General features: G+C 36.9%; 1 protein-coding gene across 2 annotated transcripts; it reads right to left on the minus strand.

Moving 5' to 3' along the window:
* Positions 1-3,366: 3,366 nt before the first annotated feature.
* DYNLRB2_1 (Dynein light chain roadblock-type 2) lies at positions 3,367-11,851 on the minus strand (the record flags this gene model as incomplete). Of its 2 annotated transcripts, XM_051219564.1 has the most annotated exons (4): positions 3,370-3,584; positions 5,137-5,304; positions 9,113-9,184; positions 11,776-11,851. In XM_051219564.1, coding segments are annotated over 4 exons (363 nt in total), but the record flags the coding sequence as incomplete, so codon positions are not given. The 2 variants fall into 2 exon arrangements, with proteins under 2 accessions (XP_051065094.1, XP_051065095.1); XM_051219563.1 differs by lacking the exon at positions 9,113-9,184 and having other exon boundaries at positions 3,367-3,584.
* Between the last annotated feature and the right edge of the window lie 2,062 nt (positions 11,852-13,913).

A 13,913-nucleotide genomic window follows, 5' to 3' on the forward strand; every position in this document is an offset into this window, starting at 1 on the left:
CCCGAAATCTAATTCCTACCCTAAATCATCAACTGCAAACTATAATTATAATTCCTCACACACTAGTTTATAACCCTCATTCGGTCCTTGTTATTAGGTGGACACTCAAGGTCAGTCTAGCGTCGCTAAAAAGGTCATCCATAGATTATAGTCTCACTAAAACAACCCCAAAATTAAGTCTAACTTTGTGGTTGAGAAGTCTTTAATTAAGCATTGTGCATCCATATTCATTCTCGGAAAAGGTATTACACGATGAGTAAGCGAAAGATATGTTGACCGTTGTTAACTTCAGTAATGGCATCAAAATTAGGTACATAAGTTGTAGGAACAAAATATTTGCTAACGAGCGTAAAGATAAACGGGAAAGAATATGAAAGTAGTTCATCTGTTTAAATTCAGTAGGATTTTATTATGTGGAGTGGAGGTTTTCAAAGACGCTTTTCACTGCATTCTTTTTACTACTAATATTGTCAAGATCTATCCTCAGTTAGGAAAAAAATGTTTACGGGTGATAAGAAAGGTTACTGTTGTCTAGGCAGATCCAGATATTATGCCGAATTAGTTTGTCAAAGACTTCGAGTCATAGGCTCTATAACAGGGACTTACAGCAACGACGTGTATTTACAGATAGGTAGATAACTATGAGACGATTTGAAGCATGAGTATGTTTCTAAAGCGAGTGCTCTTCCATTTTAAGACAACAGGCAACTAATCTTGGAGAAATTCAGTACATGAAATATAAATAATTCTGTGATACTTGTACGAACTAATGATTCCGTTATACTTGGTTGCCCGCTGATTTGGAATCCTAAATACAATACATTCGTTTGTACTCATCTAGTTCTGTCTGGCTTAAATTGAACTGTTCCGGGAATTCATAATTAGCACAGAAATCCTAATACTTCTAATTATCATAAAATCCTAGTTTTGTTCGGTTTCAAGTATAAATTATTCATTCTTATACACTTATTTGAGTTCCTGGAAAATACCAAGAATTTCTTGAGGATAATTTAACGGTTAAAGTTCATATCTGTAAAATAGGTTCACCTATCAAATTTTAATAGCTTAAAAAACGTTAACGATTATGATGGATATAGCTGTAGCAGTGAATAAATCCTCAAAATAAATAGTTCCGTGTCTTCAATAATGATGTCGAACTCGTTAGTTTTACTGGAAACACCCTAGCTGATATCCGCTCCTTTGATTACAAAGAATTTAATAGTCAAACAGTTTCTGGTGAATACCGGTTGTCATATATATTTATCTATTTGCTGGTAATTTAAAACACAAGTGTTCTCAAAGAAAGATTAGTTACAGGCGATTGGAAAGACGGTTTAAGTACATTGGAGAACAAATTAAGTGTTCCTCAATTACTAAACCACTGGGGTGGGATGTTAATATAACCACCTCCCTACCCTCAATGAAGCTTTAAAAAAACTATAGCTGAAAGCGGCAAGCATTAGTGAGCTAACCTTAGGATTGTTTGGTTATCTTTAGAAATCTGTCTCGAATCCACAAATCTGTATCATTTTTAGGTATTATATTTTCTATACTCAATCATTTTCTACCACCACTAATAATGTAACTAATATTATACCTCGTTAAGCTGTAGCAAATTGAATCGATCTGCCTATGCGCTAGGTTATACTTTGTGATTGACGACAGACTGACTGTATGCTATTACTTAACCAAATCTATTAGAATAACAGAGTACTTCAGGTAGATATGTACTTGTAGATTTTAACCGGTCATTCTGTAAGTATTATAAGCTGTACACTTTCGCTAACAGTATACATTACGCTTCATCTATAATCAATTCATTATTTTTAAATCTGGCCATCGCATCTAGAATTCAATATTCGATGGTCAAATTTTTTAGAAGTTGTGCTTCCAATTATTGGTCAATAAGCCACCTATGAGTTATATATTCAGAGGCCATTTTCTTTGTTGGAATTTGTGAAAGAACCTCATTGATGATATTGAGTTATATAATTTGAATATGACCTCAGTGTGATGTAGATACACTAATCCACTTTATTGAGCTTCTTACTGTTCCCATCTCTAGGGTTTCTTTGTTTGTGGTGAAGCGTATATACATGACATCAACCCATGAAGATGCTAGTCGTTAGCTTGGGCCATGTAAGTAGGCGCAAAATACGTGGTCAGGGTCCGCGTGATCATTGTAATCACTAGTTAGAAACCTTGAGTGAAATAGTTCAAATTCGTTTGTAATTTAACCTTATCGGAAGCTTCATAATGGTTAGTGAAATGTTCTACTTTGATGAACACCTGTTTCTTTACAATACTCACTTCTGATATTGATGACTGCCTGGCAATGAAGAAACAAAGTATGAATATTACATACTATTGATGAATAACAAGTGGTTTCTAACTTACGAACCATTTTTGAAATCTAGTGGTACTTAAGAACATGAACTGAGTAGCAACAAAAGTGTACAAAAAGAATATGAATCTGAGTATGAATATTTTTTTAACTGATTTATCCGATACATATTCGTGTACTTGACTTTGAGTTGCACTCTAAACATGAGGGATAGTAGAACTATCTAGTTACCAGAATTGGAGTAAATAGGACAGGATATCTAACCTAAGACGGCTTAGTGCTTACAAGTAGAACGCTCTGACTATTCACTCATCGCTGTACGATAATATTTGGTAAATTGTTATAATACAACACTAGTGCCTACCTGCATGTATGTTGTCCCGATAAGAATAATGAATGGTAATTTTTGGGATCCACTTATGGACCAATATTATGATTATATTTTTATCGTATACTTGTTATGCAACTAAACTGTTCATATTTATACCCCTCTTATTATGAGCTTTATGTTGACCTATGAACTACTATTGTACGATTTATCATTCATGAATTAATCCCTATTTGTTAATCGCTACCTCCCTCATTCACAGCCACTTCTGGCTAATTATTGTACAAATGCTATTTTCTATTTTATTGGTACGTTGTGGTCGGGTTGATTGGTATATAAACATAGTATGCTTGAAATACAATGATTCATATCTCAGAGGCTGAGACTTGAGTTCTGGACTCAACTGGCTGGGCTAGACAGGGAAGCAGGGCCAATCAGAACTCTAGGTCGTTCTTACGTGTTTTACGCGTCTTTGGTCCGATCGATAATACACTGCTCTCTAATCTTTCAATCAAGGACACAACAATTGGCACGAGGGTAAAAATCGATCCAAGTTCAAGTCACAACAATGTAAGTGTTTCATCAAGTTTGTTCTGGAAATATTTGTAAGTAGATCAGGACAGTAAGAGTTAATGGAATTGCATATTGATCGGTAGGACTACAAAAGATGAGGACCTAAAACAAGAAAATCTAGTTGTGACGTTATCAGTCGATCAATTTATTAGTTATATAGAATAACAATAACAGCCGTTGAAAAAAATGAACCATAGCACCAAAAACCATGAAGTTAAGTTATCGTTAGTTATTAGGCATAAATATTGTTATTTTCTTCAAGGATCTAAAACCATATAAACAATAAAACGTTTTATTCTGTGCTTGTTTCTTGTATAACGATGAGACTGTAATCACGATCTAAGTCGACAAAATAATAGAAAATAGAAAAAAAGTTCTTAAGTAAGCGAACAGAAGGAAATTAAATAACATATTTTTCTAAAAGTAACTAGATGAAATACAACCTGATCGAGTATCGGGACTTGAAGACTTCGGGGTTTGATCTCTTGTGGGGTAGTGGATGTAAACCCAAATTAAGGAATTTCATCCTGCATATAAATAGTTGTCAAATGCTTACTGCTTTTCAATACTTATCTAACTAAGATCAATCTGTGATATGGACTTAAATTAATGTCAATAATTCGGGACATCAACAAACATAAACTGAATGTCACTATCGGTAGGGGAGTTATCAAATGAAACTAGCTAACTAACGATTAATTTTTATAACATGAATGTTAAAATTGTAAGCAACTTTTATAAAGTGATGGTATTTTCAATAACTTAGTTTAAGTCAATTGTCAGTATTTAAAAAGAGAATGATTTCATGTCTACTGATAACTTATTAATTGTCTTATTTATCAAATAAATAATTTGTCATTAAATAAAGCAATGCATGAATGAAATATATTACCAGAAACAATACAGCAGAAAACGCCAGGAAAACATGATTACAATATCTTAATTAGATATGATGGATACATCTATGGCAGTTGGAAATCTGATTCCAAACCAATGGTTTACATGGACTCCAAGATCCTGAAGGAACAAAAGACGTATCAACTTATATTGTTGATCACCGGCTACCATGGGACTGCATCTCCTAAACTTGCTCCACTGCCTTGTGGATTAGACTTTCAGGTCAAAGGTTTAGGGTGTGGCCTCCTAAAAAAAACCACTTGCTTCGGTTTGGGCACCCGAGCATTATTACAGCCCTCATACAAATCAATGATAATTGCTAATGGCCTCATTGTTATTGTGTGGCGCATATGTATTTGATGCCCTATTTCACTAGTGTTTATGTGAATGGGTTTTGTGGAGACTTTTAGGAATTTCACAGGTTGAAATCATGAGTCAACTGAAGCTAGATCACTATGGAAAACCTGGAAGCACTGGTAGGCCGTTTCGTCCTACTGCGAGACTTCTCAGCAATGCGCATCCACGACCTCGCCCCTGCGAGATTCGAACCCAGGACCTACTGGGTTCGCGCGCGAGCACTTAACTGAAGTTAAACATTAACACCGTTGGATGCCGACTCAGTGGTCTAGTGGTTAAGTGCTCGCGCGCGAGACCAGTAGGTCCTGGGTTCGAATCTCGCAGGGGGTGAGGTCGTGGATGCGCACTGCTGAGAAGTCTCACAGTAGGACGAAACGGCCTTCCAGTGCTTCTAGGTTTTCCATGGTGGTTTAGCTTCAGTTGACTCATGATTTCAACCTGTGTAATGTTTATGTGTTCAAATAAATAAATAAATAAATAAATAACATTAGATAGCATTAAAAATATGAACATAGGTAGCGAAAAAAAAGATTCATAAGATAGACAAATTTTGTTTGTTCATATCTACCAAAGCCATTTGATTAGGATAAATAGAAATGAAACGAGGAAAATTAATTATAAAGAAAAAAAATACTACCTGGTGCTACCATAATTTCATTTCGAGTGCTTCGTATACGCAAAAATGTTAAATCATTAGATGGATCTAAATCACGAACAGCAGAACGAGATTTTGCTACCAATTGTTGAATAAGACCACAGTAATGATTTGTGGTACTGTTATCCATGGAAGTTCTTACTGCGATCCCTTAGAAAAGTAAATAAGATATTTTTATATAAGAAGAACAATAAACATTAATCTAAATAATGAATGAGACCAATTGTATCACTGAAAAAGAAGAATAAAGACAATTTAACGAAGAAACTTTTCTTTTCGACACTAGTTTATAGAAAATTATCAAGATAACTAGTCTGATGAATAATAATGATATTAGTATGTAAGAACAGTGTAATTTCATAATAGAAGTAACTGGCCGTGAGTTTTAGTTCAGAAATGAGCAATATTTATGTTATAACTTGTGCCCTAATAATATTTAACATAATGATACCATCAATAAGAGAACAGTGACTTATCGACCGAACTAATAACGCATAAACCCGTACGAGCAGTCTAGAGTCCTTATCGGTTTTACTTCTCGCCTAGTCCAGAACACCAATCTCAGCCTGTGAGATATGAATCAGGCATTTCAAACATACTGGGCTTATATACAAACCAAACAGACTACATCGTACCATAAAATAGAAAATAACATTTTTACAAGATTTAGCCAAAAGTTGCTGTATTCATGGGAGACTGTAATTGATAGATTGGGCATAAATTAAGAATGGTAAATCGTATAATAATAGTCAATAGGTTAAAATAAAGTTTATAACAAGTAAAATATGAATATGGATAGTTTAGTTACTTAACAATTATACAATGAAAATATATGTATAGTATTAGTCCATAAATAGATTCCAACAGTTACCATTCATTATTCTCGTCGAGATATAACAACTTAGGAGATGGACAATATCTAAATCAATATGAACTTCAACTGTAAGGTGTTGGTCTACAAAAAGCTTTGCTTGACCTAGGTTTCGTGCTCGTCAACAAGGTATACCTGTAATCTTGGAGAAACTAATACTCCTTGGGAGATTCGATCCTGTGTCACTCAATTTCACAGTCAGATACATTACCACTTAGAGTAATGGTCAAATTACAACTTGATCAGTGTTAAGAAAGACTTGAGATATGTGAAGTTGGCCACTACTTACTCAATGATCAGTCAATTGTAAATATAGTTTAGTGAGATGCTTTTCTGATTAAGTAAGGTTTATCACACTTACTTGAGATGGGACACGAAGTGGATATAATAAAAGCATTCAAAGTAATCAATAAATAATCTAACTGTATATTAGTAAAAGTCGTGGAAGCCATAGGTAGTTAGGCTTGAACCTGACCATCTGTTTTGGTAACCAAGATGTTTGTTATATCCTAGCGAAGATTAAATTACGAGTAACTTCTGAGAACTATTAATGGACCAGTATTATATATATATTCCTATTGTATAACTGTTCAGTAACCAGATTGTGCATATCTATATTCCTCCTATTATAAGATTCATTTTGACCTATAGATTATTATTATTATTATTATTATACGATTTACTGTTCTTAATTTATGTTCAGTTTATTGATTCCAGTCTCCCACGTTCACAACCACTTTTTGGCTTGATCTTGTATAAATATTATTTCCTATTTTATGGTGTGATGCCGCCTGTTTGACTGGTATATAAGCCAAGTATATTTGAAGTAAAGAATTTGCATAGTGGAAGCTGTTATTGGCTTTGTGGACTCAACTGGACGGGCCAGGAGGAAAAGGACCAAAAGAACGCTATGCTGTTCATACCGATTGATACGTCATTGGTGTGGTGCGGTGCTAAGATAGTATACGTCGCATTCCGATTGGCGAATAAGTCACGTGATAATAAGCCGGGAAAAGACAACAATATTGACTTATTTTACTAATTTTCCTATTCAATTAAAGATAATTACAATTTAGTGAGTTCGATTCATCTGCTTCTTTATAAACTTGGATTTTTGTTAATACTACGTAGTGAGAACTATCTTAAAAAATATCCTACTACTGTCACTCCCAGCATTTATAGAAGCCTGTTAACATTTAATTCTTAACGATATTTACGTTTACATTCTATACTTATATATATTGATCTATTTAAACACAAACATTGGTATACGGAGGCACCAAACAGATATGCGCCACATAAATCATTCGATTTGTGTGAGGGTTATGATACTGCCCGGGTGCCCAGACGGAAGCAGATGATTTTCTTAGGGGGCCACACCTGGAGCCTTCAGCCTAATGGTCTGATCCACAAGGCAGTAGAGCAACGTAAGGAGATTCAGTCCCATGGTAGCCGGTGACCAACAATAGGTTCATACACCATTTGTTCCTTTAGGATAATGGAGCTCATGTGTACCATTGGTTTGGAATCAGGGTTTACCAACTCCCCTTAGTGGACTCTCCGTGTCCATCAGCCCGGTTAAAGCGCCGACATTCGCTTTTTATCCTCTCGATTTCGTAGACAACACTCCCACCGCGAGAAGGCAGTGACTAGGACTTTTTTGTTATTGTTGACCAATCCATCTTTTAAAAAATTCCAGATTATGCATGTAGCTGAAGTGAAATATGAATTTATTGTATTCTGTAATCAATGTCTTCGGTTTATTCAAATTTATTATATGTAGTTAAAATCTAAGCGATTTCAGCTGGGTGGACGGCAACACGATGAGACGTAACATTTGGAGGAGTGAGAAATTATCGAAACGCTTTTATTGTGAAAGACTGCCTCCAAATGCTTCCATATGGTCACGTATATAAACTCACTAACTTCTTGCGACGGGGGTATTGTTTACAAAATTAAGGACGGGAAAAGAATCTTCGGCGCTCAAACCGAGTAAGAATGATCCACCCAGAGGAGATATAAAACTCTGACTCCAAAGTGTGGCGCTTATATATTTGGTGCCCTCTTGTACCAATATTTATGTGTTCAAATGGACATGGGTTTCAGGATCCTAAGGGAACAATTGGCGTACGAACCTATTCTCGGTCACGGGTTTCCATGGGACTGCATTTAACGTTATTTCACTGTCTACTGGATTAGATCCCAAAATCAAGAGCTCGGGGAGTGTGTCCTTAAGAAGACCATCTGCTTGGGTTTGGGCACTCAGACAATAATTCAATCCACACACAAACAAAATAATAACTACTCTGTGTGGCGCTTATATATTTTAGTGCCATTTTGTGCCAATTCGTGTTTAAATAAACAAATAATAAAACATCACTATCGATAACTCTGGGAAACAGGCTTTGATTTATGACGCCTAGCTAATTAAATGAAAGGTTCCCAACAGACAAAAAAGAATCTATAAAAATAGCCTACTTTCAGACTGAGGCGTACATTTACACATATATCTGAAGTTGTTTACAATAAAAAAGGCGAAAGATTTATCCGCAAATGAGACACCCCCAAATGCCCTGGTATGGCCGAGAGTGGGGTGGGTTCACCTTCCCTCTCGAAATGCTCTCACACGGCCACGCGTATGCAGCCTCTGCCAGGGAAGTCCTACTCACTGCATTCTCGTGGCGTTACTGTTGTTTACGAAAATGAGAGGACGAAAAGAGAATGTCCGGCGCTTTAACCGGATTCCAAACCAATGGTGCACATGGGCTCCAGTATCGTGAGGGAACAAATGGCGTATGAACCAATCGTTGGTCACCGGCTACCATGGGAATGTATCTCCTCACGATGCTCCACTGCCTTGTTGATCAGACCTTCAGGTCGAAGGCTTCGGGCGTGGCCTTCTAAGAAAACCACCTGCTTCGGTCTGGGCACCCGGGCAGTATCACAACCCACACATACAAATATGGTGTGGCACATATATATTTGGTGCCCTCTTGTATCAATATTTGTGTTGAAATAAATAAATTACAATAAAAACGAATGGATCAATGATTGGTAAAGCTACTAAATATCAGTTATAATGCTTACCATCTGAGCTTACAATAATTGCACCAATAACTCCTTTGTGTGCCAATAATCTTTTAAATGTTTCTTCTACTTCTGACTTAAAAATATAAACAAGTGATTTAGTATGTATTAGCATTGATCATAATTACAAAAGTGTGAAGTAACTTGTTAAACTTAGAAATCTTGTAAAGAATATGGGACAAAAATTCATCCATCTACAATTCTATCTACTAGTGATTAACAGACCAATTACAGCATAACAATACCAACATTTACAAAAAAATTAGATATTTTAAGTCGCTTAGCCGATTAAACAAACACTGGAAATTAAGATTTACTAAGTGACTTTAAATTTGTAATATACAATTATCTTGGAAGTTAACATAAGTTCTAATTAGTTGATTAGTTAGAAGACTGTTATATTGTTTTTTCTCTCAGTCCATTAGTTAGTTTAAAGCAACTAAAACTGTTATGTCTTTTATTCCCCGTTAACTATCACGTGACTAAATCGCCAACTAGAACCCCAACTTATTGACCAGACCAATGACACATAAACAATTACGAGGAGCCTAGAGTCAACTCCGAGTTCTTAGTGGTCCTCTGAGATAGTAGGTACTCACTTAATCGGGCCAGTTTAGTCCAGAACACCAATCTCAGCCTCCGCTATATAAATCACGTATTTCAAACATATGCAATTTATATACAAGCAACAACTTTCTTATCTTTTTATCTCACTAATTTACATTTTCTTGGATCATATCTTCGATACCTAATATTTTCAATCACCACGCATGTTGTCACTACGTCTACTATTCTGGGATTTGGCTTGGCAGTTTCATCCCTCTGTGCTAATGGGGTATACCAGTTCGAACCGATGTACATGCGTACTAGGCTATATGTTGTTAATGACTGAAATAACAAAATTCAATTTTGGGTTCTAACACTGAAAAGTGAATACATATATGTGGACCACAACAGTTCGAAAACACACAAATAATGCCGGGTAAGCAATCACAATCAGGTCTTTTAATCGTAGCTCGGGAACAGAATATATATCTATAGCTAAAAATAATTCATTTGCCAAACACCAATCAAAACTTTAATATATATTGAAGACTCGAGAGTGAAACCGGTTTTGTTTACCTAGACCAACCCATTCAGCTAGTGCAAGTTTACGTACTCGGCTTTGAGAAACATGGAGCGATGAGTTTCAGCGCAGCTAGTCTTAAGGTATTGCTTCCTGCAGGTAAAACACAACAGACTTAGATACACTTGGTGCGTGCAAAGTTTTAGATTCATTTGAAATACTCACTAGACAAAACTTTACCGCATGTAAACTCCATGGTTATTTTGAGAAGTCATCTACCACTACGTTAGTGGAAAAGTTAGGTGAAGTGAGAAATTACATATAAACACTGGTTTTTGTTCAAACTTGATAGGTTTCTTCAAGTTCTTATGTAAATTGGTGGATAGGTAGATCAGAGTTCTAAACTTTTTCAAATTACAAGTGACTTAATGTAACACTTATTAAGGAAAGTATACCACAAGCTTAGTTAATATTCCTATAGCAGTGGCGCGAGGTCCGAACATGTGACTTAGTAGCTGAAAACAGAACGCCCTAACTACTGAGCCACTGCAGCATGGAGTACACACCCAGTTATGGTCAGTGGAAATACTTAGAGGGGTGTCAAGTTCCAACCATTAATATGTTTGAGACGTCACTCAAGGTGAATTAGATGAAGAAAAAATGATACACTAAGCAAAAACTTAGAAATAAAGAGTAAATTCGTCGAAGACTGAACCTACATGATTTAGGATCCCTCAAATGTACAAAGTACTGACTGTCAATGCTAATTAATTCACTGTGGTGAGGAAAACATTATGGTGGACAGGTATACATATATATATTTGTAGGTTGAAAGACCTGATGGTACTGGGGCCATGAGAAAGTGAAGCGGTTCATTATTTAACGTGGAAATTTGCCAGACGACTTGCTTTTGTAGCGGTCCTAATTAAGTCTCCTCCCGAAGCTGCTTTTTTGGCGAACATCTAGAAAATACACTCAGTCTGCATCCAACCAATTAACTATACACCATCAAATCAACGGTTTTTTAGTGACATCTGGTTTCAAAAAGCCTGATTACCTTTAGACGAATTCACTTACTCGAAGTCAAAATCGGTCAAGAACGAACTTTCTGTGGAACCCACTACTTTAATTGCTCTACCAGACATATTAAAATGGTTGTTGTCAAAGACCTTATGTCATTTTTTGACAGAACATGGAGCGAAGGAATCAAGTAGATTACGACAACTCATAAGATGCTTAACCGCCATCCGAAGATTCAGTAAGTTTATTGTTTCTTTCTTTGCGAAAGACAGAACTAGGTGATGACGTCATCGCAATACAAACCACATATATCTAGAGCATTGGAGAGTTGGCCCACAATAAGTTCAAGACTAGGTGATAAATATCACTTTTAAATAACGATATACTTCGAAGGTACAACACATACAAATCGTGTGAGATATAATGTATGCTGAACAGATGGATTAAATATTTGGTAAGTCCTAATCCACATTCACATATTAATGCTTAATGTCAGTTTTAAATACTTCATAAGGTGATGATAAGAAGATGAAACAAGTTAATAAAATAAACAAATTATAATTAACAACCCACTCACCATTATCTATGGCGCAACAAATAGGTTGCCGCGGTGACGATGCAGCCGGTTGATAAGTTCGATATCCAATATCCAATTTCTTCTTGACAATCTTGCACAAAACGATTAGTTCCTTTGCTTTCACTTCTTGTCATTTCAATACGCTTCCAGCTCTCTGGTAATGTCCAGTTGGCTTTAGCTCAGTCACTCGACTCCACCAACTTTAATCAGTTTGGTGGTCATTTGTGAGTCTTTAAATTTGAGTGAGTGCGTTTGTATGAGAGCAGAAGGGTCTCTGGATACTTGCGACTATCACATTACCAGATAGGAGGTAGGTTGGCTGCAACATGAAAAGTAATGAAGTAAAAACTCGAGTACCATGAGAAGACGATTGTTTTATGAGGTAGATAGATAAATAACTTAATAATTAAGCTAATCAATTGGTGGTGCACAGTGTGAGGAGACCTATATGTGAGGGCGAGAGGGAAATATAGATGATAATTGGTGAGATGGGAATTAGTTACTGATTTGTGATGATAAAAAAGTAATAAGGCTGCGAAAAATGGATCAGGTACAGCTGATCCAGGGGGGTGATAATCTGTGGGTGAGTACGTGTTTATTAAGTTTCCACTTAAAGCTACCCACTGATGAGGCTGTGGTCACTTCGGCTTGGAGAGCATTGCGGATTGGGACAACTCTTAATGAGAAAACGTGAGAACGTACCAATGTGTTCGCTCTTTGATGTGTAATAGTTTTAGAATTGCCTTGTAGTGGTAAATAAATCCCCAAAATAAATAGCTCTGTAAGTTTTCGACATTAGATGCTGACCATATGTTTTAGTGGACTCATCTAGCTGAAGGCGCTCGGTCAGGCATCCGCACCAGATCACGTGTGGTAACGCCGTGCTCAACATCAACCGCAATCGCTAGCCAGATTAGATCAGAGAATTCCGATATATTGGTCATCGCCAAATATACTCTTCCGATCTCCTCGACTCTGTCTTTTGATTTCTCTTGGTGGGAACGAAATATATTAGAAGGTGTTACTGGTAGAAGCGTTGTCAAACACTGAATACCTGTGACATCATCATTGGTGAACCCAACGTGATCTGGTACACCTAATTGCAACTGTGAGTCTGTTCCTTTTTGGGATTTTTATATATCATTGCCTTATTTTTTACTTTTTTTAAACATTGTGATTTTTTTTTCGTGTTTTTTCTTGGATATATATATATTTTCCCCTCGTTCATTATCGTACTTCATACTTCATCATGACTGAACAGACACCTAAAGTACTCAAGCTTAAGACTTTGTCCCCACCTTCGTTTCAACTGATGCCTTTCTGGCCCGACAACATCGAAGCCTGGTTTTGCTACGCAGAAGCCGACTTCTCCGAGCACGGCGTGATCGACACACGTGCACAATTCCTCGCAGTAGTCAAGGCACTACCGCGCGAATTCAACAGGTACGTAACACCTAGTATGTTTACTAGTGATGTTTCCGATCCTTACGAAATCTTAAAACGCTCGATTCTTAAACGAGGAGATCTAACCGATCGACAAAGGTTAGATCAACTCTTCAATAACATCGACCTGCAACACGGTTCTGCGACAGACATGTTGCAACGGATGAGAGAGGTTATAGGCCTAAGAACTTTCGACGAAGGTCTATTCAAACAACTCTTCTTGTCAAAACTTCCCCAACAGGTGCAAGCAGTTCTGGTCTCGTTCCAGAACAACGGCTTAGACGAGCTAGCTGCATCTGCCGACCGCATTCTAGAAATTACGAAACCTTCTACTACCGAGGTATTTTCAGTCAAAGAAAGGCCTCACACGACTCAGAATGATATAACCGACTTATGTCACACACTCACGCGTTATCTTAGTCTTCGTACCGACCGTAGGAGATCGCGCACACCACGTAGAAGCATTTCTCGTAAGCGATCTGTCTCTAGACCACGAGAGACAGATAACCCCGACTGGTGCTGGTATCATAACCAGTATGGAAAGCTTTCCAGAAATTGCAGAAAACCCTGCAATTTTCCCAACACGAAACCGACTGATTCGAAAAACAATTCGGGAAACTTCCAAGCCGGCACGCGTTAACGGCAACCGTAGCCGGCGAACAAAGCCGTCTGTTATTCGTCACAGATGTGACAAC

Source organism: Schistosoma haematobium, chromosome 5 (assembly GCF_000699445.3).
Source record: "Schistosoma haematobium chromosome 5, whole genome shotgun sequence".
Lineage (NCBI taxonomy): Eukaryota > Metazoa > Platyhelminthes > Trematoda > Strigeidida > Schistosomatidae > Schistosoma > Schistosoma haematobium.